Below are 26,927 nucleotides of genomic sequence, written 5' to 3' on the forward strand. Positions count from 1 at the left end.
TAGTTATTCAATGGATCTTTATATATGAAGTATGTTTTAAGTATTTGGGATATTTTCAGTTTGGTGCATAGTATTGCTAAAGAAAAAAAATTATCCGCTGCGAATATTGCATAATGTTAGATGCATGTTAGGATTATTGCATCTTATATGTCATGAACGGGGGCAGGTAACTTTGTGTTGCATGTCTCGACGCTTCAAATGTCCGTCCAATCCCAAACGGAATTTGGGGGCGTCACAGGAATGATCCTTAGTGATATAAAACATAGGCTTGTATCCTTAACTAGTTGGAGGGTCTCACATATCAAAAGATGTGGCAATGTTTATGCCCATAATCTTGCCAAAGAAGCTGTATTAAGTCCAGATGATGTGGTGAAAAGTGTAGAATTTTCAGCCAATTTGACTCATGTAAACACTTGATAAGTTAATGCAAGTATAAATTTCATTTCAAAAAAAAAAAAATCCACCACAATGTCCAAAAAGTCGAATGTCCACGCGTCCCGTTTCTACTGGGGTTTGATGGAGACGTACGTGCCCCCAAAAACCACCACTCACTTCGGGTCCGTGGAAAGGAAAGGAAACACGGTAAAACCCATTCCTCAGTTCTATCGTGCGCTGTGTGACCACCCGCTCTTCTTCTACTTCTTCCGTCCTGTCAAAACCCTTACACCCAAATCATCACAATATCTGCCAAAAATGTCCAAGAAACTGGACATGTCTCTCGACGATGTGATCATGAATAGTCGGAGATCAGATGGCTACAATGGTATTTCCAGGGGCCGAGGCCGCGCATCTGGTCCCGGCCCAGACCGTCGGTTTGTGAACCGCACCGTGCCTAGAATGGCGCCGTACTACGCTCCACAGGTGAGTTAGGCTGTCGGCTCTCTCTTTCTCTCTCGTTTGCTTACCTGGAAAACGGAGTTACATTTTCATGTCCTGCTGAAAAGGAAAAGGGAAAAAAGAAGCTTAACCGAGATAAAAGGTTTATTTACGTTGTTGTTATTATAAGTGACCGTCAGATCATTTGAAAAAAAAAAAAAATTGTGAATGTAATGCAGCCAATGCAAGTGATGGATCCCATTTTTCAGCAACAAATGGTCTTGGGTGCGGGCTCTAACACGGAGGAGGGCACCAAAATATATATATCAAACTTAGATTACGGCGTTTCTAACGACGATATTCAGGTAGAAATGTAAATTGATTTCGTTCCGCAAGTGCTTTTTTCATCAATAGGATTCCCTCTCTGTTTTTTTTTTGAATATTTTGACTAGCCTTTCTTCTCTCGTTTGTGACTGTAGTACTTGGTCACAGATATGCTGTTTTATTTATTTGTTCGTGTTTAAGGCCTGGCAAAGTTATTTGTTGGAATTAGAAGATGGAATGTTTTGGGGAATTCTGGTACAGGCCCGAGTTATGGAACGCATGATGGGCCAGCGTTTTGGTGAAAGAGCGGAATGAAGATCGAGTTAGTGAGCTATGGTGGTGGAAAAAATAAAGAAAAAGATAGGTTGAAATATTTAGAGCTATCTCAAATCTTCAACTAATACGTTGACTGCAAATAATTCTCTAATGCCTTTATAAAAATAAAAAAATAAAAAAATAAAAAAAACTCTAATGCCTTTTTTCATCTAGCTAGGTAATATTTATACGTACATCTCAACTTCTACTTAAACGAGAACACACTTTCTACTGGAACTCAATCTCACAAATTACTACTACTTCAACAACTAGACACCAACTGGACTAGGACTCAAATACCACTACTCAATACTAGGACTCAAAAGTCAACTAGCATTAAGTAATTGAAATAAATAAACAATTGAATTTTGACTCTAGGACTCAATAGGACGGAATGGACAACCCCTAGGGGTTGGCTCAATTGGTAAAGGCCTTGGGCTTAGGGGTATGCTCCCCCCAGGTCTAAGGTTCAAATCTCCCTGAGTGCAAACAATCTCTAGGGGCTATCGGACTGGGGGATTTTCTTTTTGAATTACCTGAGGTGCATTTTCAGGAAACTCCTTGTCGAGGGTATGTGCACCCTTGGGATTAGTCAGGACGTTGTTCCTGGACACCCGGTACCAATAAAAAAAAAAAAGGACAAAATGGACTCTTAAATCCTACTAGACTAAATGGACTCTGACTTTTACTAGGATTCTTATGGAGGGTTATGATCAACCTCTAACAAATTTTGTGTGGTTCATCAAAGCTCTCGGAATTGGAGAATCTTTTGACATTCTTTAGTGCCAAGGAAGTAGATAGGGGTTGAATATTTGAATCATATTGGGGTTATAGCAACGTGGTTTGATGAAGTGTCTCTTGGAATCGGTGGCGAGGTTTGATGACCACTCTGGCTTCACATCTAGAGTGGGTTTTGAAGGTTTAGCTTTGTTTTTTGGGAGTCAAGGTGGGTTCTCTGTAAGAGTAACGCTTGCCAATGTACTCATTGCAGGAGAGACATGGTTGAACTTGTGTAAATATACGTTAGCATTTTTTCTTGTGGCTTGTTTAAATAATGTTTGTTTCAAGCTGGCTTTAAGAACTCATAATTTGTTTGTCATTCCTTCAGTGATTTCAGTAATTGGAGCCCACTTTTATGTCTTGAAGGGTGCATGTGTTCGTGCACATTCATGTGTGCTAGAAGTCATCATTTCTGCTTGTGAAAACATCATCATAGTTGCTATGTGCTAGTTTTGAACTATTGACAGTTTGTGTATAAAGATGACATTACTGCTCGTTGATAATTCGTCATTTCTCCTTTCTTCTTGATTCATTTAAATTTTAATGGCTACCATTTAACTCGCATGATGGTTATGAAATTCAGTTTATTTCTTACACTGAATTAATACATTTTTATATGTTTCATTGAGTATCTTTGCGTCTCCATGAATCATATGATATTGGCATCTAAATGAAAGACAGTGCATCTTTGCAGGTTCTTTTCTCTGAGGTTGGTGACTTGAAACGATATTCCATCCATTATGATAGGAGTGGAAGGTCAAAGGTATATTTAGAGCATTAAGTTGGTCAGGTTCTTCTGTTATTTCTTTCTTGCTTTTTATCCCAGTGATTTTTAAGGATTGCTTTTTTTTAGGGAACAGCAGAAGTTGTCTTTTTACACCAGTCAGATGCTGTGGCAGCTTTGAAGAGGTACAACAACATCCAACTTGATGGGAAGCCAATGAAAATTGAGCTTGTAGGAGTGAATTTGATTACTCCTGCTTTTGGAACTTCTAGTACAAGTAGCATATTAGGAAAACCAATTGGCGCCTTCAGAAGGTATGGAGTTATATGTGCTATCTCATTTTATATACTTCTTCATGAGCTCCAGATCGTTGAAAGCTTAATAGTAATTAAACAAGGCATTTCAGTTGTTAATTCTAATATTAATTAATTGGGGAAGGAAGAAAGATGGAATTTGATATATGACCAGGCTGTATCTGGGTGAAACATCTCTCTCTCTCTCTCTCTCTCACAGACACGTGGTCTTCATAATTTTTATGCAGTGGACAAGGGCAGGCTAGTCTTGGGGGTTGGGTTCACCGTGGCGGTGGTGGTGCGATTGGACATGGATCTGCTAGGGGTCGCACACAACAGAAAGATCGTGTTGAGAAGTTAACTGTAGAAGATCTTGATGCTGACTTGGAGAAATACCGCCTTGAAGCTCTGCAAATAAACTGAAGTCAGTTTATAGTTGATACTGTTTTTTAACATTCTTGGCGAATGCATCTTCCAATTACACTGGCTGTTGCTCCTGAAGTACTGCATGCTAAGATGTTGGAAATATACCAGGAATATAATTAGGTGGCATGGCTTGGTTTGCTGACGGCTTGCTGCCACTCACTCATTCAGTTGATTTTTGTCATGCAAAGCCCAGGCTGCTTGTCCATGCCATTCCTTTGAAATTAACATACATCATTTTTCTTCAGTTGTGGACCTATGGCGATGTATTTCCGAAGTATTGACAGTTACATGAGCATTGTAGGCATTAATTATGCGGGCATTTGAGACATGTGGGCTGGGTTTAGCGCTCTTCTGTTTCCCATTGAATACGCCAGTACATGAATCACAACTTGATAACTAGAAGATTACGCCCGATAACATTTAGCCGGGATATGTCCAAACCACCCTCTTACGCTTATAGAAAGCGGACCGATGCAACAACTAGTAATTCACAGTTCTATTTACAACTTCATCATAAAATAATATTATTTTGAGATTCAAATCCAACAAATTAAAACAAAAGTTAAAAAGAGCAATTTTTAAAACCAATATTTTATTAGATGGTTGTGAAGTAATTGTGAAATAGTGGTTAGTTTATCATTTCTCACGATATATAATATATATATACACGCACAGTTACTCCCACTATTATTGTAGACACCTAAAACAAAGAAAAGTGTAAAGGGCTAATAAACTGGTGTTTATATGAAAAATCAAACACTGATATACATCGGATCAAAATTTTTCTACAGCCAATGAACCTTCAAAATCATACATGAAGCAAATTTCTCAGCAGCTACTTTACAACAATCGCCAGGGATTAGGAGGAAAAAATAAAAAAGAAATAAGAGTACAGAACACATGTACAAAGTCGAATAAAAAAAAAAAAAAAAAAGATCAAAAGAATATATTAGGCAGGCTTAGGAGATGCCCCTGAAAAACAGACACTCCGTGATGCCGACGGTGGACCCGATAGTCTCGTGTGAGTCAGCCAATCTACCTTCATGCATCATTGTCCTATCCACTAGAAAATACAGGATCTGGAGAAAGGTGATCAACCTCCAAGATATAGCACACTTGAGACATTACCTCAGGATGCGCAATTAAATAAAAATAAAAAATAAAGGTCGCCTTCAACATTGACAAAAATAATAAGGCTCGGAGGAAATCTGATTCTGTACAAGTACTCTTCCACAAATTTCCAGAAAGTCTCCAGTGATTGCGTTGTACATCAACTGCTTCACAAAAAATATTGGAAATATCTCAGCACATACAAATGACAATGTGACGATAAAGTTTTCAACGTTTACTTCATACCTTGAAAACAACTTTTGAACAAGTAAATAACAAAAGAACCTTATATCATTTGGCTCGAATGTAATAATCAATTTGATTATATGTATGAAAAAAATTGATCTCATGTTTTAAGTGCAAGAGGAGTGAACAAACCCTCAACTCTGGATAGACAAACGCTGAATAGTTCAAACTGATTTAAGTTCCAGTGACATATAGAAGAGTTTGAGCTAAAAAGGAAGAGTGAACATAGGATGTCAGGGCACATTTGCTTACAGTATACAGGGTGTACAGGGTGGTTGTCTAATTGTCCGAGTAAATCCTAATTACAGTTTGAGTAAATGACTACTTAATTACAGTTTGAGTACAGATGGAAGTACCTGAAGATACATCAAGCATCAAGCTCTTGATGTAACATATATTGGAAGATTGATAGGTAGATATGTCAATGAACCAATTGCTCAAAAACATTTCCAGGACAACTGCTGTAATGTTTAATGCCGTGCCTCCATTCCCAAACAACATCTGAATATCAAACTTAATATCTTTAACAAAAGAAGGGGTCCCTGAATTAATTCATGATATGAAAGTATTGTATATTCATATGAGAAGCAGAAATCAATGTGGCTCACCATTTTGCAGTAATCTCTGCATAAAAATCTGTGGACATTAACGCCTGATTCTCAAAGCATTAAATAGACTCCAGAAAGAATTCTCTAGGATCAGGTTCCAAATTACTTTTGCACACTTATGAAATCAAGCATATCCCAGTTACAGAAATAATGGAAGGCGCTGAAAGAGCATGAGAATTAGTAATGGTGACATCAACAGCAGTGTCTCCACGCCAAGAAATATGAAGTTCCACAAAACCACCACATCAGATTACAACCCAGATCCAAAATCATTTGCTAGCTGAAGTATGCCACGCATCTGAAGATATGGATTCTCCAACAGCTTTTCATTGTTGCTCTGAACATCAGGAAGGGAAGCAAATCTTTAAGGGACATGCAACTCCAGTATCCAATTAATAGCTTTCATACAATCATAGGGATAGAGAGAAATAAAATCCACCATATCAGGAGTAAACAGATTTGCATCTGTTGACACTGAGTTTCCATAGACAATATCTTACCAGTTCCAATTACTAATGTAAAACTAGATTCACCCTAGTGAGAAATATGCACTCCTTAGATATCATATGAGAATAAATTGGTATAATTTTCCTATCACATGTAGATTCCAGTGAATTTGAAGAGTTAATATACACAAAATTTTCCAGCAACACCAAATTGTAACAGACAGATCTGATTAAAATAAAATAATTCACTAATACGTCCAAATGATAGACACATGCATCCAAAGCTATATCTAAAAAACCGGGATAGAAAATTCACAAGAAGATTGTTCCCCCTGTGTACACGGGCTATGCCTATTTCATTTGTATGAATAAAAATTTTTTATTACTTTTAAAAAAAAAAAGATTGTTCCCCAAGTATATGGAGAATGCCCAATTGAGTTCACAACAAAACAGGTTAGCAGGTTTGCTGCTCATCCAAAACACTAGTAAGTGCATAGAATTATTCACAAGGGATTCCATGTCCACGTGGCTGAATAGTAGGTCAATACACAAGGAAATCGATTCAGAGAAGACCATAATTCCAGGAATTAATCAGTTCATTACCGTACTGCCAAGATAATTAATTTTCCTAACCAATACATAGTGTTGTAATTATGTTCCATCTTTTAATATCATAGTGCTTTTCAGCCACTGTGTCCTGAACTTCAGGGTCTCTCTTCACAAAATGCCAAACTAGGCTGATCTTACATATGCATAACTACATTAAAAGTCTAAATTACCTTATAAATTAATTATAAGGAAAGTTATACATGTGTGTGTGCGCGCGTGCGCATGAGTGCGCGTGGATATTCCAAAATACTTATTCCTTGTCAAAAGTCAAAGGCTATTTTGATTTACTTTTTCATAATATCCATTGGTCTTCACATTTAGCATATAAGAGGTAAAGCACTTTTTTAGTTTTGAGTAATTGGATATCTCATAAAGAATAAGTAGGTGGAATGCATATAACGCTAGTTTCTTAAAGTTTTGTTTACAAAAGGAGACTATACATATGGGAGAGAGGAAATATTGTATTCTCAAACTATCAGTGTTCTTAATAACATAATTTGAACTTCACTGGATAAGGCTATACCTGCTGAGCTCTAACAACAAGATTCTGAAGCATGTGCTGGTACTCTTCAGGTTTTTCTGTCATCATTTGCTGAAGTCCCAAACTTAAATGAGTTAGAAAAGAATTAAAATTTAATCGCTAACCTATGCATGTTTGTTGGTGGAAAAAAAGAAAAAGAAAGTGCTCTTGCCTTTAAAAGAAATGCTGAGGAGTAATATGCCACCCTTGAATCTGTATCATCTAAAAGTTCCCTGCCAAAAACCAAAAGTGCATTGACGTATTATTTTTTTTTTTTGATAAGTAAACAGTAATGAGACTTGACATATTAAAATTCATGCATAAAGAAAAGGAAATATGTTATAGGAAGCAAAAAGATCAATAAGTAAAATCACCTGAAAAATTCTTCTCCACCAACTTCTTGGAATGCAGCAGGATCTGCAGTGCATTTACCAATTAGAAGTAACAGAAGGGTAGCCCGAATATCTGATGTGGCACCAGGGAGATTTCCTCTTCCTTTGCTTCCTACAGCAATGCCTAATGCGATGTTGTCTGTTGCTGCACCAGCAAGCTGAATCAGTGGCCAATAGAATAAGGCAGCAGGAACGCGTGCCACTAACTGCATAGGAACAATGGCATGTCCTCGAAGAAGTAGTGCTGCCATTGAGGCTGTCTCATTGTCTAGCGGATTGTTGGATCTGACATCAGCCTCTTTCATTAAATTGTCTTGGTGCACATCATCTCCATATGGCATTGCAGTTGCAGGAGGAACTCTCAAGCACAACTGAGAGAATAGTATATCACACATCTGACAAGAAGATATATCATATTAAAGATGGCACAAAAGACACAAAATCCTCTCATGAAAGAAAAATGAAACAAAGGAAGTGCAGTTAGCCATTACGAAGTCCCAAAAAAGACTGAGTTTTTCATCTCCCAAGTCTTCAATTTATCAGAAACAAGTGCAATAGAAATAAATCCAAAGTAAACGAAGCCGTTCTACTAACACACATGCCATGACTCTCGGCCTAATTGGGAGATCATTAGTGGCATGTCATGTAAGATAAGAAGATTTATTCCATGCAAGGCTAACTAGACAAGTAATTTGAGGTCCATATGAAATTATTTGTCAATATTTTATCAAGGCTGTGTTTCACCATTTTGTTCTCCAAACATCCAAAGACAAAATCTGTGTATTAAAATGTAAGGCCATTAAACAAAAAGGTAAAGGCATGCACCATCTTAGGTAGATCACATCAATTCTGCCTTTTTACCGTATGCATCTATAATGTTGCAATTAGCCAGTCCATGAGTTTTTGTTTTTGCTGCTTTAGTAGTTGAATGTTCTTAGGTGTTTCTTTTGTATACTTCCTGTGTACAGGGCTTCGCCTATTACATTCATTGAATAAAATTTTACTTACAAAAAAAAAAAAAAATTGATGGGCATGTTTTCTAAGTATACCTTCAAAATATTGATTCGGTCTGTTTCATTTATCTGAAACACCAAGGACAAAGCACTGCTCATTATGTCGATCACTGCATTAGCATTCTCAAGACGACAATCTTTGCCTACATTGCCTTGCTCAGTGCTGCTTGGGTATTGTATTTCGTTCTCATCTAACAAAAATTTGCATCGCATGAGAAGCCTCTCAAGGACAAATAGGAAGCCCCATCTTATGAAGTTGTGCTTTGACTTCAAAAGCCCACACAAAAGCCAAATGGCCAAAGGAACATCTGAAGCAGTTGAAGAATCATGCAGACCAGCAAGGGCAATTTTCTGATGCAAGTTTTTAATATTAGACCAGACACCATCATCCCTTTTTTCACTTATTTCTTCAATAAGCAGATCACCTAACCATATGTAACCATTCCGGCGGTATGCAATTCTTTCTGAATGGAGAAGGGAATGTAAATTGGTCCATGAGAGCTTTGCTCCCATGCCAACACCATTTCTGGGAACTATATCTTCAATGCTTCCCAAAAACTTGTATGATTTGGTTATTTGTATCTTATGGGAGAATTCTTTGTCTACGTGAGTGAATGAACTTACTATTGTATCAAGTTTATCTGCAACAACCTCCAAGAGCTGCAATAACAGAATGAAATTCTTATAACAGTGTCAGCAACGTTAAATGATAAATGGAAATTTTAAATAAATTTATATATAATATGATAATAAATCACAACGTATAAAGTCCATGTAAAGCTGGTGAGATTGTTAGCGCAAAATTCCATAAAAAAGACAACCAAAAAGGGTAGGCAAAACTGCAATGTCGATAACAATTTTAGAAGAGAATATGACTTAATAGTGTAAGAAGCTCAGCTTCCTCCCCAGAAGAAAATAGATCTTACCGGGCCTTGGCCTAGGTATTAGAGGACTTAGATGGGGATAGGACCTTTGGTTCAAACATCACTCCAAGAATTATGACCAAACAGAGAGGGCAAAGTGACAGTGGGATGAAAAATATTCTAACCTAGAGGCTCTCTTGGGTTGGATAACCGAATCAAGTCAAGTTTTTATCTCATCCTAGACAGTGGACGAGAGAGAAAAAATTGAAACCAGCCACATTTGGATTCAGGTAAACCAAGCCCCCCAGGTGCCCATATTCTAGTTGTATCTACTGCATACATCTCCATCACCGTATTATAAATAAGGTGGTAACTTTTCAATTCTATAAATGAGCATTGATACATGCATATACCACTTGTGAATCAGTCAACAGAAATGAGAATAACAACGAATTATGATCTTTAATGAATTCCAGCAAAAAAAAACCCAGCACCGCATACAGACCAAGCTATTTAACCCACACTTTTGAGACATTACCATATGTAGTCGTTCACTGTTGGGATATTTGGACAGCATAGAAGAAATTGATCTTCTCAAAATCTCCCCAATGCCTTCCACCCCAAGTGTAACAGATATATAGAATGCTTCAGGTGCATCTGCAAGAATGAGCAGGACAGCAAGAGGTTGAATCTCATCGTGGGTATATTCATTGTCTCCTGCAGCTATGCATGTTTCATTTGTTTGATGCAAAACATAGTCAAAAAGGACCAAATACAGATTTCGCCTTTCTTCCCTTGAGTTTGCGAGGGAATACTGCATTGAGAAAAATTATAGGTAAACACAGATTGGATCAGAGGATTTTTAGTAAAAAAGAAAAATAACATATAAACTCCAACTTAGGAAATGGAAGAGAATAGGTAAACAAAGAGATTAAGAAATATCCAACATAGCTCTAGCTAGGTGCTTACTCTCGTCTCGTCCTGTGTAATTGGACTTCACCTAGCCTTTTATTCTTATTAATAAAATTCTTATAAAGTAAAATAAATGTCCAATAACTAATAACACATTGGATTGACGCTACCCAACACTCAAAACATTTAGTACATTAGTTCCCTAAATCAACATAAGAAAAAAATATCAAACAAAGAATTATTCAAAACTTAAAATTTGTTGCTGAAAACCTTCCCTAAGTATGAAAAATTGAGAGTATAGACATCCCCCCCTCTAGGGCGTGCAAGCTCCACGCAGACCCTTTGAAAAAAGTGGGGCCCACCTGAAAAAAATACACTTTTTGTGGGGAGTTCCATTTTTTTTCAAAGAGACTGCATGAGACTTGTACAATCTAGGCTTGTATCTGGGATTACTCTTCTTCAAATATGTGACATGCATGCTGGTTGTCAAATCAATAGCAGTACTCTGATATTATCAATAAACTATATTATGCTGATTACTAAGAGCATCCCCAACCGGTTATGCATCTCTTCATTTTCCCTATATTTTGCGGTGGTTTTTAGGATTTTTGATAAAACCCTCACTCCATCCAGTTCCCTATAATGCGGTTGAGGTTTACGGGGTGAACAGAAATTTTCCATCTTTGGGGACCTACTGTACATCCCCAAATCTTATTCCCTCTTCCCTGTCCTGCGTTCATCCCTCTCGACGGTTGGTGCTCCAATAATCGCCTCTCCTGCTGACCGACCCTCTCTCGGTGCGAATCCTCTTTCTTTTTTATGTTTGGTATGTGCAAATCTGATTACCGTTTGAAGGGCATTTGGGATCTGTTTTAGGGTTTTTGAAAATTTATTTATGATGTGCTTGGCTGCTAGGAAATCGGTACATCTTTCTCATTTTCTCACCCCTGTTAATTTCTTGCATGTTTCTTGATGATGAAACATCTAATGCTTAGGAACCGATGTTTGGTTGGTGTGAAAATTTTTAGGGTTTTCTTGTGGCTATTTTCCTGAGTTATCCGTTTGGTTGCTGTGAAAATTTATGTTCGGTTTGGATTTCTTTTTTCCTGAGTTACCTGTTTGGTTGCTGTGAAAATAGATTGGAGGTTTCCTTTGATTTTTTCCTGAGCAACCCGTTTGGTTGCTGTGAAAATGTGCTGCGGTTTGGTGTCATATTTTCTTGAGTAACCCGTTTGGTTGCTGTGAAATGAGATGAGGTTTGGCTTGCGTTTTGATGAATGGTGCCTCTGTTTGGTTGGTGCGAAGTTCAGAAAATGTTCGCTGCCCTGTTTTTCCTTCTGTGATTGTTTGGGAACCCCGAAAATCATCCATGATGTTTCTGTCATATTTTCCTTCCTCTATTGTTTGGTTGCTGTGAAAATGTATACTCTTTTCCTTTGATGATAATAAGACAAAAGAATTAGTAGTTAAGATTGTAAATGGAAGAGAGAGAAAAAAATAATAAAAAAAGAATAGAGAAATATTATTTAAAAGAATAGAGATAGGGATGGGAAATGGGATGTAGGAGGTTTTTAGAAGATAAACAAATTTTAGGAAATAATTTGAGGAAATGAGTATTTGAGTTAAATTATAGAGATGAGGATGTAGAACCAGATGAGGATGCTCTAATGTCATATAGCATAGATCAAGTTATGTCTATCTCAATCTGCCTACTCGTAAGCCTGCCTTATTAGTGACTCCAAATTCGTGTTGTAGTTTGCATGAAAAGTTCTTAGAGAATACAAGGGGCTTGTATAGGCTGAAAGACATTATGATGACTCAAATACCCCAGTACTTCAACCCCGAACAAATCACCCGACAGGGGCTTGTATTGGTGGTGCACGGGACCGGGGTTTACTCTGCAGGGGTGGGTCCAAAGGGCTCTGCCTTGGAGAGGTTTTCCAACATAAAAAATAAATAAATAAATAAATAAATAAACAAATCACCCTTAAACACTGCACGTCCTCAATTTTTCATGAAAGACTTTTTCCTGTCATCAAGGCACAACCCTTGTGGGCTAAGCCCTCATAGGCAGTGCAGCCAGTGAGAAAGAGTAGTCCGACCAAAAACCAATGTCTAAAAGCTCAATCAAAGAGGATAAAATGACTACCAAAAAACAACAATCCACCTAGGCAGAAAAAGAATTTTAAACCCTAGAATCATGCTTCAATACCATGTTGTAATTTGCATGAAAAATTTTAGAGAGAAGGTGGACGCTCATTAAGACTCACGTAACCTCACATACTATAACGCATAGGCCAAAAAGTATTACAATGACTAGAATACCCATGCACTTAAAACCATTTGCAACACTCCCCTCAAGCTGGAGCATATATATCATATAAACCCCGCTAGGAATAAACAAGCAAACAAAAACCATAAGCATATTCTAATGATGATGAATGTTTTGCATACCTCAAGAAAAACGAACTCAATTCCTCCAATCAGATCAACCTGGCCTATGAGAAAAGTTGGAGTACTTGGATTGACCTCAGAAGGTTCATCAGAAACATCATAAAACATGTTTGTTAACATGCAAATAAGTTTGCAATGAACTACTTCTGCCCATGAATTCTTCCTGCTAGTTTCTAGAAGTGCTTTAACAACCTGAAAATAGACACACAATTACTGATAAAATATGAAAACAAAAATTATGTCAAACCTTGACTCAAAGATGTTCACAAAATGGCTAAGTGGATACTACAGCAGCTCTATAACCTATAATAAAACAAACATGAAAGTTTGGTGATAGTCTAAATAGGGGGGGATCAACTGCAGAAATAGAGGTAAGATACATAAAGGGAAGCAAACAAATAGTCGCGATTTTTTTTTTTTATATAAGTGAAAATGGTCATGATTTTAGTTGGACGTTTTCATTTCTATTCAAAAGGCTTTTTTTCCCATGAGCTTTTTAAGATTTTTTGCTACAAAACAATTTGGCAGAACAATTGTTCAGCAAATTGGCTTAAATGGCTTTCTTTCCTAGAGTAATTACTGTAGCATGCCAATTTTCAATCCAAGATATTAGTAAGTTAAAATCAAGTTTGTACAGGTCCCCTCTGGTACTCTTCATTGATTCAAGGTACAACATTCCCCCCTCCCCCCCCTCAACACCACCCCCAACAAAAAAAAAAGTAAAGAAAAACAGCTAAAGGGAGTAAATGACAATACGAATTTACCTTCCTGCAACCATGACATGAGTTTCTATCTAGGAAAAGTAAAGTGCAGCACCTAGGGGAGAAGGTTAACATGAAAAAGAACTGGGAAAACTTCATCACCAAAGAATGAAAAAAAATCTTCCCCACATCCCCCCTAAAGAATGAAACAATGGTTGCAGCATAAACAGAGAGCAGAAGGCATATATCCCGTATTATCCCCACAGTTAGAGCAGTAGAAACACAAAATATCTTCTCCATTTTTGTTTTTTGAATATCTTCTCCATGAAAGGAGGAAAAATCAACTCACCCTTATATCAAGACCATTTAGGCGGTTTTTCAAGATCTTCCCTCTATCACAGACGAAATAAAGTAAACAGCTTAGAGCAGATGCCCAGACAGATTCTTCATTCTCTTCTCTCTGTGAAATATCACGCGAATGAAATGGTTAAAAAATCAGAAGAACAATAGACACATCAGATTAGTTCAAGCAAAGAAGAGATGAGGACAATATCATGGTTAAAATGCATCCCAATATTAACTAGACATTGAAAACCTCTTCTTCTTCTTTTTTTTTTGATAAGTAATAAGAGAATTTTATTCATACGAATGAAGTAGGCATAGCTCGAGTACACAGGAAGTATACAAAAGAAAACACCTAATTACATTCTAGCTAAGGAAAGAAAATCATGGAACCTCTTCTTCTTGAGGGGCAATCAGGCACCACCTCACAATCCATCTTATCATTAAATGCTCACTCACACACACACAGGTTTATGTTTTATATCATGTATATAAAACATAGCTTTGGCACAAAACAAAAAATCATATACAAAACTGTGGGCAAGTTTCTGGCATCTTAAAAGCTTTTAAAGCATCATGGTCCCCATTCATAAAACACCTCACACCTATAACATCAACTCCAATGCTGAATTAACATAGCTTCTAATTTTAACTTCATAATACATATCGTGTTGCATCAATGAAGAGAATGAGATGATCACACAAGACAGCAAAAGTCATCTTCTCAAATTGTTACATCAAAAGAATGTTTGATTCCTTAATGAAACTAAAGATGAATGCCTCACAAAGTTTGTATAATGGTATTATATTAAAGTTATTATCTCCACTATTGCAGAGCGCAGTATATGATAAAATACCAATTATACCTGAACAAGAAGAAGTAGAATCTCATATAAAATGTTTAAAATCCAAGACTCAAAATTATCAATAGCTGAGAAAGCGTCCATTTTCTTAATAGAGTCTTCTTCTCCCTTTCCATGGATTGTAAGTGGACCTTCATTGTCAAAATAAGATTCTTGAGAATATTCTTCTACTATCGTTGCAGCAGTGTCAGTTATAATTGGCTCTAATAAATGACCATGAACACCAAGGTTCAGGATTAAATCAAAAGCACGAGCCCTGCAAGCTGCTTTTGGAGAACTAAGCATTTCCTGGGAGATAATTCAAGTACTTATAGGTTAATAATAAGCCAAACAAAATGAAGAAGTCAGAGAAATATATATGATGCATCACCTCAAGCATTGACAGAGTTAGAGGACCAGCGGTGCCAGAGTCAAAAACATACCTACAAAACAATTTTGTCGATGATCAGTCAACCATCAAAGATATTGAAAACTTTGGTATTTCTTCCAGAATTTTTAGTAAATAAAATGTTTCAGCATTCATAACGAAGATATTTACAAGATAATGCATCATATTCAAAGATCATTTTGCATAAACTATCAGATCATTCTAATTTATAGAATGTCAAGAATCGATCAGCGTGAAAGAAGCAGATAACTGGTTAAATATCTATGCACAAAGATACCATCTGCAGATCCAAACACACCAACTTTGGACAACAAATGCCATCCCAACTGTGGAGAACATGAAACCATATTATGATGAGCAATGAGATTAAAAAGTTTCTATTCCAACACATTAACAATACCCAATAAATAATCTTTTCAAAATTAGTTCTCTCCCCACAATCAAGCAAACTGATGATGTTTATTGGTTGCCTAAATTTTGCACATGTACAGCAGGATACAGGATCAGTCCATCAAATAACACACAGGCGCGCACGCGCGCACACACACACACACACACAGAGATTAAACATAAAAAACAGACTGAATACTGCCAGCCAAAAAATGCATCAAAACATACATGTCAATAACCAGTTTGACAAGGACGCTCACAGCCACGTCCATGGACGGCTTTCCACCGGGATTACTTAATCTAGATGATACTGTCATGAGATTAGCATTTCTTAATGATGTCTCTGAGCAAACTGCAGCCATCACATCGCATACCTCAGAAGGATTCAATCGCAAAGGTTGTTGTTCACTGATCCACATCAAAAGAGTTAATAAGAGGACAGAACAAAACAATAATAATGGATGATTAAAACTAGTGATCAAAATTCCCATTAGGTACACACAAATAAGAAGCAACAACCATTCTAAGTCATCCATCATCTCATTTTTCTTTTAGAAGTAATTAAGATTTTATTACAAGAGCAAAACCATGTCCATAGGTAGCATACTAAAGACAGCTCCCATCTTCAAGGGATGCAAGTAAAGCACAAATTCATGAAGCGTACAGAAGTAGGAAAGCTAAAATTATAATGGGCCAACGTCCAAACATAGAGGCATTTGAACATATCTAGTTCCAGCTCAAACCCTGTCCTTTCTTGTTCATTAAGCATAATGAAATCATTTGCCACTTCTAAATGAGAAACTTTTCTATCCTTTCTATCACACCATAAGCTCCACCACTCCTAGTCAAATGATTCCCTACTCTTTCTGCACATGCAACACCAATTAATCAATATAACAAGCTTCTTTCTTAGGTTGTCCAAGGCTTGGTCTTCCCTAAGGCTACTAACCATATAAAAAATGCTACTGATGATGGAGCCTTGAACTCCAACTACTTTCCAACAAAAAAAGAGTGTCATCATGAGATCAAAGAGCAATATGAGAAGTACGGAACCTCAAAAGTCCGCTTCTTGAGAGGGCCCATTGGATTTTGCCTCCACACCCCCATGCAACCGAAGGGAGTACAAAACGCTGAAGAACAAAGAAAACAAATCCACCACTCAATCAAGTGCGCAAATCCACTAGAGGTAACATTCTATTGCAAGAGGTACAACCACTTACTCAGGAAGAACAAGATAGGAGATCAGAGCTGGTCACAGAGATCGAGAGGTTGATACAGCTAGAAGAGATGTCTTGGCAGCAAAAGTCCAGGGCATTGTGGTTGCGGGAAGGAGATCAAAGTACGAGCTTCTTCCATAGAATTACAAATTATCATAGGAGAAATAATAACATTGAGAAGCTGATAGTTGACGGTGTGGAGTGTAGTGATGAGCAGGTACTTCACGACCATGTAGCTGATTTCTATGAGAACTTACTAACACAGCAGGTGGATTGGCGGCCTCCCCTGAATGGGATGGAATTTGATACCATTGGGTCAAGCGATGTCTCTCGGTTGGAAAGGGATTTTGAGGAGTTAGAGGTTTTTGAAGTAGCGAGGAAAATGGCCAGGGATAAGGCTCCAGGACCGGATGGATTCTCTATGGGCTTTTTTCAAGATTGTTGGGAAGTGTTAAAGGAGGACCTTATGAAGGTTTTTCAGGAGTTTTTCTTGGCTGGAAAATTTGAGAAAAGTCTAAATACTACTTTCCTTGCTCTGATACCCAAGAAGGTGGGGGCTATGGATTTAAAAGAGTTCCAGCCTATCAGTCTAGTGAATGGGGTGTATAAGATAATCTCGAAAGTACTTACGAGCAGATTGAGCGAGGTGATAGGGAAGCTTATTACGAAACCCCAAAATGCCTTTGTAAAAGGCATACAGATACTGGATGCAGTGTTAATTGCCAATGAATGCCTCGATAGTAGACTGAAGGCCGGGAACTCAGGGATTATGTGCAAATTAGATATGGAAAAGGCTTATGACCATGTTAACTAGGATTTCCTTCTACATTTGCTCAGGAGATGTGGTTTTGGGGAACGATGGAGGGCATGGATATACTGGTGTATATCTACAGTAAAGTATTTTGTGTTGATAAATGGAGTTTCAGTTGGTTTTTTTCAGAGTTCCCGTGGATTGCAACAAGGGGACCCGTTGTCACCTTTATTGTTTGTGATAGTTATGGAGGCCCTAAGTAGGATGCTCTTGGCTATGGTTGAAAATGGACTCCTAAAAGGGTTTCCAATCGGTACCCCGGATAAGGGCATTATTATTATTTCTCATCTACTGTTTGCAGATGACACACTTATTATGTATGAAGCTGAGCAAAATCAAATGCAAGTGTTGAAGACCCTACTCTTTTGCTTCAAGGCTGTTTCTGGGTTAAAGGTGAATTTGGAAAAATCAGAGTTGGTGCCAATTGAGGAAGTTTCTAACATTCGCCAACTAGTGAGAACAATGGGGTGTAAGATAACCTCATTCCCTATGACTTAATTGGGACTTCCTTTAGGGAGTGCCTCGAGGGCACCCTTGGTCTGGGATTCAATGATCGAAAAATAGAGCGGAGATTGGTAGGGTGGAAGAGAATGTATTTGTCGAAAGGTGGAAGGATTACATGGATAAAGAGTACAATCTATAACCTACCTACCTATTTCTTATCTCTCTTCCCAATACCAACAAGTGTGGCGGCTCGTATCGAGACGCTCCAACTTGATTTCGTTGGGGGAGGAGTTCAAGTTTCACTTGGTTAAGTGGGAGCAGGTTTGTCGTCCTATTTCGGGGGGAGGCTTGGGGGTTAGAAACCTAAGGGCCTTCAACCGTGCGCTATTAGGCAAATGGCTGTGGAGATTTGCCAAGGAACATGACTCTCTATGGAAATTGGTGATTGAGAAGAAATATGGTGGTATGGAGGGAGTGGTATACTCGAGAAGTAAGGAGGGCTTATGGAGTGGGGTTATGGAAAAATATAAGAAGAGGATGGGGGGTTTTTAACCGTCATGTCAAGCTTTGTGTGGGTACGGGATCAAGTATCAAATTCTGGAGAGATGTTTGGTGTGCTAGCAGGGCATTGAAAGACTTGTATCCTCTTCTTTTCCAGTTGGCTAGTGATAAGGATGTTTCAGTGGCAGAAGTTATGGAGTTAGCTGGGGGTCAAATTCTTTGGAATATTAATTTTAGTAAGGCAGCACAAGATTGGGAATTAAGTAGTTTCGCAGACTTCTACAGCCTCATATATTCCATAAGACCAAATATGCAGCATGAGGATGTTCGGTGGTGGACTCTAGCAGGCAAAGGTAATTTTTCAGTTCATTCCTTCTACAAGGCCCTCACCCAAGAGCCCAATTCTCTGTGTCCTTGGAGAAAAATCTGGAGACATAAGGCTCCTCCTAAAGTTTCATTCTTTGTATGGACTGCTTCCCTGAGAAAGATACTTACTACAGATAATTTGAGAAAAAGGAGGATCATTATTGCAGACTGGTGTTGCATGTGCAGAAGAGAGGGAGAGTCGGTAGACCACCTCCTTTTGCACTGTGATACGGCAAGGGCCCTCTGGAATGAGGTATTCTCGCAACTAGATATGGCTTGGGTGATGCCTAAAAATGTGGAGGCGGCGTTGGCCAGCTGGTCAAACATATGGGGTAGAAACCCAATTAAAGCTATCTGGAAGATGATTCCCCTATGCATTATGTGGTGCGTGTGGCAGGAGCGAAATAAGCGGACCTTTGAAGACCAGGAAAGATCAGTGGAGGAGCTTAAACTTTTATTTTTTAGAACACTTTGTAACTGGGCTATTGCTGTGGATTTTAATGGCATCGTCCTTCATGATTTTCTTGTCTCTAATGTGCCTACCTAGTTAGGGCATTAGAGTTGTAATACTGGCTTTGCCATTGATCAATATAAATTGTTTATTTATCAAAAAAAAAAAAAAAAAGGATGTCATTGGATAATGGATAGTTGTATACAGTCCGCCATTGAAGCCTCCTTATGCTTAGATATGCAAAGCAATCCCACAAAGGTCATCTTCAAAGGTTGCTCGCCGGTCATACATCATGCCAGAATCTGATCTCACTCTTGTCACCCACCTCATAACTGATAAACCCATAGAAATCTCCCCACCTCCGTCTTATATTTTTCCCCATATGACCGACTGACCACATTTGAGCTGCAACCCCCCTAGCTGCCATATTTGATCTCTATGACAGCCTACCGCAAAGCCTATGTTTTGTATACCAAAACCATTTGCCAATTGAAAAGATGACACTTAGCTTCTTCATCATTGCCACCCCAGCAAGAAATCTCTCTAAAGCTTTTCAATACAATTAGCCACACAGATCAAGCAAGGGAAAATACAAATTTAATAGGTAGGCATGTGCAAGAAGTACTCTTGAGTCTTGATTACATCCAATTAACCAAATTTGCATTAAATGATGCCCCCAACAGAAGGCAAAATACTTCATTGGTAGCAGGCAGAGGCAGAACCAGAAAATTACTTTGGAAGGCAAAACTACAGTGTTTTTTAGTGAGGGGAGGAATTGAATTTCATAGAATTTACATTATAAAAAAAACCTTGACAACTAATTTTTAATGATTAAAATTTGGGGGTGGCTAATGGTTATGAGTATTTCTGCGCATGGTAGTAGGCAATAGAAGTCACACATATTGACCAAACCATCACGATCTACCAGCATATCATTTAAACAAAGATGATTAGAATATTAATAAAAAAGCAAAGACGCCTTTTTTCAAATAGATCATCATGATGCAGTGACAAGGAAAATAATTATTTCAAAAGTTCCAATGATTAAAGCAACAGCCATGAGCAAATTTACTAGGAAAAAGTCATGCCTCTTAGAGAAACAAAACCCCCAAAAAAAAAACTAATAATTCAGGTGACATTGAGAATTTTAAAACACCCCCAACAAAACCACCATTGCTAGGAAAACCCAAGAAGTTATGTTGCTAACAACACAAGGGAACTCAGTCCTCCGTCAATAGTATATGCATTGATAACAAGATAAACATGGTTTTATGAGAGAAACATAAATATGCAATGACAATCTGCATTTTGTACCTGTAATGACGATACTGGAAGAGTGTGCGAGCCTTCGGACGAAATGTACTCACAGGAGATTCCTCCCTAAACATTGGAAGGGCAAGACTCAGAATGATCAATTTCTTATATTTAACTAAACTTGTGGTTTTGATTAAATTATAGATTAGTTTTTGTAAGTTTGTTAGATGAGGTTCCGCAAAACACCCTTCACTTCCATAATCATCATAGGTTTAACTCTAACAATGAATTGTTGTTGAAAAAAATTCTTATACAAAATTTAATGCATGAACGCAACTTAAATCCCATGGGCATTATATAATTCACACACATATGCAACAATGAGAAGAAAAGATAGGGCGAATATCAAAATAAATACCTCTCTCTCTCTCAATGAATTGTTGTAAAAATAAATAAATGACTCTCTCTCTCTCTCTCTCTCTCTCTCTCTCTCTCTCTCTCTCTCTCTCTCTCTCTCCTCTCTCTCTCTCTCTCTCTCTCTCTCTCTCTCTCTCGCATTTATGAATGTTTTCTGATCAAAATTTAACCTGAAACAAGTTCAAGCCTTATTATACTTCTTGTTCTTAAGCCCCCTTCCTTCTCTTTTCACTTTTATAAGATATTAGCAAGTGCCTTCATTTTAAATGAAAAAAGATGGATAAAAAATTACCAGGTATCTTGGTCATGTCTTCCCATGTCTTAAAATGCTCCAAAATGTGTCAATTAAAAATTAAACTTTGGTTTCAACATTTTTTTCTCTTGCTTTATTCTTCCTATTGAAATTTAAATTCTTATGGACACATATAAACAATCGTCTCACTTGTTTGAGGGGTGTCTAACACATTGTGCTCAGCAGTGAGTCAAACAAGGGTAAATCCACTCCAAAGGAGTTCCCACGCTTCAAAGGAACCAGATTGCCAGAAAATACTCTGACTCTACTTTAATTACCTTGACAAGCCAGCTTTGTTTGGATTCAAAATTTTACACATAATATGATACAAATTAAATTCACCCTCGCTTTCCACAAGGCAGATCGTCACAACTAAATTAAATTTAAGAGCTCAAGCAAAAGTTTGGGTTCAAAATTTCACACGAGATGATACAAATCAAATTCACCCTCGCTTTCTGCAATGCAGATCATCACGACTAAATTAAATTTAAGAGCTCAAGCAAAAGTTAAAAATTTTGGACTTCATGAACCCCAATTCAACCCACAACATGCAACTCTCAAGTCTCGTGACATCACTGCACCCAGACCATCAACAAGTATGTGGACAGAAAGGCATGTAAAATCTGGAGTAAAACAAAATAAAGTTAGCTAATATCTATCTATGTAAGGCACTAGTTAAAAGAAAATGAAGGGAAAGGATTAAGAACAACTGGGAAAAAAATACATTCAACGTCTCAAAGCAATCATTTGAGAGAGAAGGGCATGCCAATTTTGACAAGTGCCTGTGTAGCAAGTAAAATAGAAATTGTATCATGTAAAGTGCATCACAACACAAAGTAATTATATATTTTTTTATAACACAGCCACACCAAGGCAGGGCCCTTCAAACCAACCCTGGGACAAAATACATGAAAAAATTATGATATGTAAGGAATTTATTTATAAGCAAAATATGTGGGAAAAAATTACAATAATTGGGAACAACAAACTTGTCAAAGCAATTTTTGAGAGAGAAGAACATGCCAAATTTGTCGAGGGCCTGGTTTAGTGCGTTTAGATGCTGTTATTGCTCTCAAGTGGGGCCGTGCATAAACAGAATTGGTGACTGTTGTTACCGGCGAAAGCTGCAATAGTTGATCAAGATAAGGCATATCAGCAGTTCCTAAAAATTTCCAAGGTTGGCCCTTTATTTTAGCTTCCATATCTCCTACAAGCAATGATGCCGCACCAACTTCTAGGAAATTACATTTTCTCATGCCTTGGGGATTTACAGCACGATCACTGTATTATAGAACATGTCGATTAGCCCAGTCACTTATTGAGAAAAAGAAGAAAGAAGATAAATAGCCAAATTGCATTTGAAACACAAATAAACAGCAATTACCTTTCAGCTAGAAAAGATGATGAATGATGATCCCCAAGCCAACGCCATTTCAAAACGTCATGTGCAATGTATACATCATCCACCAATTCATCAACGTTTTCAATGATTGGTAAGTTTGCAATAGATACATCTGTAGCATCTTTCTTCTCTAAATATTCTCCACCAGCGGCGGGGCTTAATTGCGAATTGAAGGATTTACTCAACAGAGATGACAATGTTGGAAGCGGTTGTCTTGATGTAGAAGGCGCTCCAGCAAAAGCAGCTGGTTGGAAAGACCGTTTTGGAATATGTTTAGCCACTAGGGAGCGCACATAATTCAATGATTTCACAAGTGCTTCAGAAGCAAAACTAGATACAGGCAAAGGAGATGTATTTGAAGGTGCTACTGATGCCCCTGCTTGTTGGTCTAAAGATCGTGAACGTGGTAACAATCTTTGGTTTGGAGAAGTATCACATTCAGCAATTGTGCTCACACAAAACCGATCTATCTGCAGTAGTGTCTCCTCACTTGGTTTGTATCTGTAGAAAGTATAAAGAACTTTAAACTCATAAAATGATAAGGAAAAACCAAATTGGAAGGGCTTCTCTCCAATACGTATTGCTATAGCAGAACGACTGACACCACTTGCTTATTCCAGTGACATAAGGATAACGTCTACTACAGTAAGCACCCATTGACTCAAAATTTCAGGTGGCCCCTCAAAGGAGGTAAATCCACATCCAGATGAATCAAATGAGTAATAGTTCAAGAAGTTGAATCATCCAAAGACTTTTTCTTTTTGTTTTCTTTTTTTTCCTTTTTGCAACAAGCTAAATTGAAAGGTAACTTGACAACTCCGTAAAAGGGGAAAAAAATAGAACTGATAGAACATCAATGACGGTTCACAAATTAAGTATTGGGTATAATTGACACCAAACGAACCAAAGAACATACCGTAGAAGATGGCGTTTTAAAAGTGCTACACACCTTGCGACTACAGCGGGACTGGTAGAAAAATGGAAAAGAAAAATAAATTAGTTACAGAAAAAGGGGGGGGGGGGGGAGGGGAGGAAAGCAATATAAAAGAGACAAAAATCTGCTATTTTTGTACCTGGAATGGGATTTCAAGCCAAAAATTTGTTACATACCAAAGACACTACGTGAAAAAAAATTTTGGTTGAGAAAGCACATGCATATGATACATGTTGTCAAGTTACAGAGTTGAAAGAAAGACCGGGCCCTCACCCATCTCAAGATGGATGTCTTACGATTTTTGTCTATCACAAAAAGAGTGTTTTCTCTCATTAAATCAAAAGGCTAAATAAAATATAGTTCTAACCCTTACATGTTAGAACATTAAAATATGAGTTGTCAAGTACTGTGCCCATTTTAAGCAAGAGAATAATGTTAAATATTTCTAGGACTCGACAAAGTGAAATCTGCATGCATATAAAGACCATCAGAAAGATGGCTTTTGCTTCTGTTCTGTGCCCAACTATTGAAAATTTTATTTATTTGTGACCTGTCCACAAAAGACGTTAGATGGAAAAAAGTGCCAAAGATTCGAAGGCCATGACACTAGAAGGTTATAGTTGATTCTTTTTTAGGGGCAAAATTTGAGTCAGAGGCTTAAGAGCTACAAGTCTGCTTATGTTCAGGGGCAGAATTGCAATTTCATGCACAAAGTCCTACTTGCATCAAGTTCATAATAGTTTCTAAAAGCATAAAGCATATACATCCTTGGTACAAATTAAATTTGTAGTTCCCCCAATAAAGAATTCAAGAGGCCCAAGTGGTGAATTGGTCTTGGGGTATCACTCCCTTCAAGGTCCAAGGTTCAACACCTCATGGGTACAAACAATCCTTTGGGGCTACACCCCCTGGTAAAAAAGCCATCGATTTAACTAGTTCCGTGTAGGAAAACTTCCGAGGATGCGGTGCACAGGACCGAGGTTTACTCTGCAGGGGTGGGTCCGAAGGGCCCTACCTTGGAGAGGTTCCCCGACATCAAAAAATATAAATAAAAATTAAATAAAGAATTCAAGAGTTGAAAGCCCAGAGCTATTTGTATATGTTTCAACAATATTTAGCAATTACCGATAAATTTTGAGACTTTGGACTAAGGTTTGATAGTTCATTGTATCATATAAAGAATTTCATAGAAACGTGTATGTCTGTACTTTTGAGAACAGGTTAATTGGACTAGGGCTTGCTGATTGCTTTGATGAAGACACTGAGTAATGGCTATATGCCAGTAAATGTAGTAAACTAAGAAGTAACTAAAATGAGTATTGCCACATACACAACGATAACAGCAACCTACAACAGTTACCTGCGCTCCCTCTCTGCAATTGTATGTTCTAAAATTACATTATAAGCCAGGTCAGTTGTTGCAGGAGCAGCCAGATAGTCCTGTCATTAATAAATTTAACTTGTGATATTCGGAAATAAATCTCATACATGCAGCATATCCATGCAATAAGAAGATGACATGATACACAGATGAAATGTCAACAAAAAGCGTTTTGGGGTCAATGGGATACAACAGCCATAATTCTCAACACATTGACTCTACTTCAAGCAAACGGTATAACTTAAGCTGTGAAAGTCAAGTGAATTCAGTTGGATCCCCAACCAGTCCACATCAACTGACTACCATATGAAAGGCTTATTCTCAAACCAAACTAGGAATTAAATCCAACTCGTCGTGGCAGTCAAGCACCACATATGGCATCATTTTCATTTGAGGGTAGCAGAATTTTATCCCAACTTCACCCAAAGAAAGAAAATATTGATCCTAAATTTGGAAAAAAAACGAAAATTAATAATTCCATGACTACATCATACGTAATGGAGAATCAACTACAGAGATGTTCAGATTTGGAAGACTACGCGAAGCACTCCCATCAAACAAACTGCAACACAATTTGCAGTAAGAATACCACGTTTCAGCATTAATGTTCTGCTTCGTTGCTAAATTTGTAAGAAGCTAAATTTAGAAGTGCTTTTCTAATGCATTCAGTGAGCGAAACACATTAATTCGGCTAGTTTTAGCTGAGCTGCTCACATTTAATAATTAAAATAGATAATCAACAAGAGGCCGAGACGTTTCCCTCCTTTCCTTTTTCTAAGCAATCAACCAGAGCACAAATATTGAACTCAAACGCCGCAAAACAACCATTTGAAAATACAATTTCACGCGCAGAAGCAGTATCGAAACTCGGATTCGAAGGTGCAATGCAACCACAAAAAAGATCCATAAAATCCATAATGAAATCAGTCCCCAAATTCACAAAAATTACGAACCCGGAGATTTCTCGAAGCTTCGGAGACAAGCACAGCCGAGGTACCCCCATGGTGCGGGGTAGAAGCCGATGAGGCAGAAGATGAAAACGAAGAAGACGACGACAGGCAATCGGATACGGCTCGTCGTAGCGGCTCCGGCGGCTTCTTGAGCGAAGAGGATCTAAGGCGTGAGACCCCGCCAACACCGCCCAGCTGTAGCCGCGAGCTCCCGGGGCTCCGCGAGGGACTGAAGCTCGAAGACATGGATTGTGTTGGGATACCGAAGGGTGGTGGGAATCTCACGGAGAATCTTGCGGTGAACTTTAGAATTGCTCAAGAAAACAAAGCCGGTTGTTGTCTCGGCGCCTTTCTGCCCGACATTTGGAACGAAATTGAATATTAACTGTTGGTTGTACTGTGCAAAACTGAGAGAGAGTAGAGAGAGAGAAAGAGGGGGGGGGGGGGGGGGGAAGGGGAAGCGTTTCTTGAATTTCGCAAGTGAGAGTATTGGCTGTACGTATCGGCGTGGTTTTATGAGGCTTATTAGCTGGCAGGCGCTATAATCTGTCACTTTTTTCTTTTTCTTTTTTTGTATTTTTAAATAAGAGGGATCAATGGGAATGGGCAATTTTGGAAGGACAATTCAGGTTCCCAATCCACGTCTAGGGCTGAGTGGGAGTGTGACTGTCACTGACGTGGGATTAGCCTATAAGAGCAGCGGCTTAGCCAAATATCACTGTATCTTTCGGTATAGTTAATAGAGAAATGACATTTGCAATCGTGATTGTACAAACGATGTATAATCGCTTTAAAAAAAATAAATTAATATGGAACCCATACGAAAAAAAAAACTAACTTTTTAATCGTAGACCCCACTCTTTTTCAAAGTGATTGCGCGGCATTTGCAATTCTACGACTGTATGTAGCATTACTCTAGTTAATATCATCCATATTTAGCTCATCCATACGAGCTACACTAATTATATCCTA

The 26,927-nt window shown here is 38.0% G+C and overlaps 2 protein-coding genes across 4 annotated transcripts; one reads left to right on the forward strand and one right to left on the reverse strand.

The window, feature by feature from the left end:
- The first annotated feature begins 487 nt into the window (after positions 1 to 487).
- Positions 488 to 4,006, forward strand: LOC122290636 (THO complex subunit 4A-like). The gene is made up of 5 exons (XM_043098309.1): positions 488 to 861; positions 1,056 to 1,181; positions 2,930 to 2,998; positions 3,089 to 3,273; positions 3,501 to 4,006. The coding sequence occupies exons 1-5, from the start codon at positions 517 to 519 to the stop codon at positions 3,673 to 3,675; spliced, it is 900 nt and encodes a 299-aa protein (XP_042954243.1). The 5' UTR covers positions 488 to 516; the 3' UTR covers positions 3,676 to 4,006.
- A 411-nt stretch (positions 4,007 to 4,417) lies between these two features.
- On the reverse strand, positions 4,418 to 26,417 carry LOC122290600. Of its 3 annotated transcripts, none has more exons than XM_043098306.1 (19): positions 25,959 to 26,417; positions 24,985 to 25,064; positions 23,607 to 23,657; positions 22,673 to 23,191; positions 22,312 to 22,569; positions 20,640 to 20,705; positions 15,764 to 15,943; positions 15,128 to 15,179; positions 14,761 to 15,045; positions 13,902 to 14,012; positions 12,852 to 13,043; positions 10,024 to 10,299; positions 8,659 to 9,282; positions 7,592 to 8,004; positions 7,390 to 7,450; positions 7,221 to 7,289; positions 5,643 to 5,979; positions 5,391 to 5,535; positions 4,418 to 4,952 (listed from the first exon to the last, which is right to left on the reverse strand). In XM_043098306.1, the coding sequence occupies exons 1-17, from the start codon at positions 26,199 to 26,201 to the stop codon at positions 5,893 to 5,895; spliced, it is 3,567 nt and encodes a 1,188-aa protein (XP_042954240.1). In that variant the 5' UTR covers positions 26,202 to 26,417; the 3' UTR covers positions 4,418 to 4,952; positions 5,391 to 5,535; positions 5,643 to 5,892. The 3 variants fall into 3 exon arrangements, with proteins under 3 accessions (XP_042954240.1, XP_042954241.1, XP_042954242.1); XM_043098307.1 differs by having other exon boundaries at positions 4,418 to 4,955; XM_043098308.1 differs by having other exon boundaries at positions 5,391 to 5,555.
- Between the last annotated feature and the right edge of the window lie 510 nt (positions 26,418 to 26,927).

Source organism: Carya illinoinensis, chromosome 1 (genome assembly GCF_018687715.1).
Source record: "Carya illinoinensis cultivar Pawnee chromosome 1, C.illinoinensisPawnee_v1, whole genome shotgun sequence".
Taxonomy (NCBI): Eukaryota; Viridiplantae; Streptophyta; class Magnoliopsida; order Fagales; family Juglandaceae; genus Carya; species Carya illinoinensis.

What these genes read in the sequence shown, in the direction of transcription:
- LOC122290600 (XM_043098306.1), bottom strand. Translation starts at nt 26,201, where the DNA reads ATGTCTTCGAGCTTCAGTCCCTCGCGGAGCCCCGGGAGCTCGCGGCTA. An exon ending in ATTGCAGAGAGGGAGCGCAG is followed by an intron (nt 23,658 to 24,984) that starts GTAACTGTTGTA and finishes TTTTTCTACCAG; the next exon opens with TCCCGCTGTAGTCGCAAGGT. An exon ending in CCAGGCCCTCGACAAATTTG is followed by an intron (nt 20,706 to 22,311) that starts GCATGTTCTTCT and finishes TCCAATGTTTAG; the next exon opens with GGAGGAATCTCCTGTGAGTA.
- LOC122290636 (XM_043098309.1), top strand. Translation starts at nt 517, where the DNA reads ATGGAGACGTACGTGCCCCCAAAAACCACCACTCACTTCGGGTCCGTG. An exon ending in TTTCTAACGACGATATTCAG is followed by an intron (nt 1,182 to 2,929) that starts GTAGAAATGTAA and finishes GCATCTTTGCAG; the next exon opens with GTTCTTTTCTCTGAGGTTGG. An exon ending in CCAATTGGCGCCTTCAGAAG is followed by an intron (nt 3,274 to 3,500) that starts GTATGGAGTTAT and finishes ATTTTTATGCAG; the next exon opens with TGGACAAGGGCAGGCTAGTC.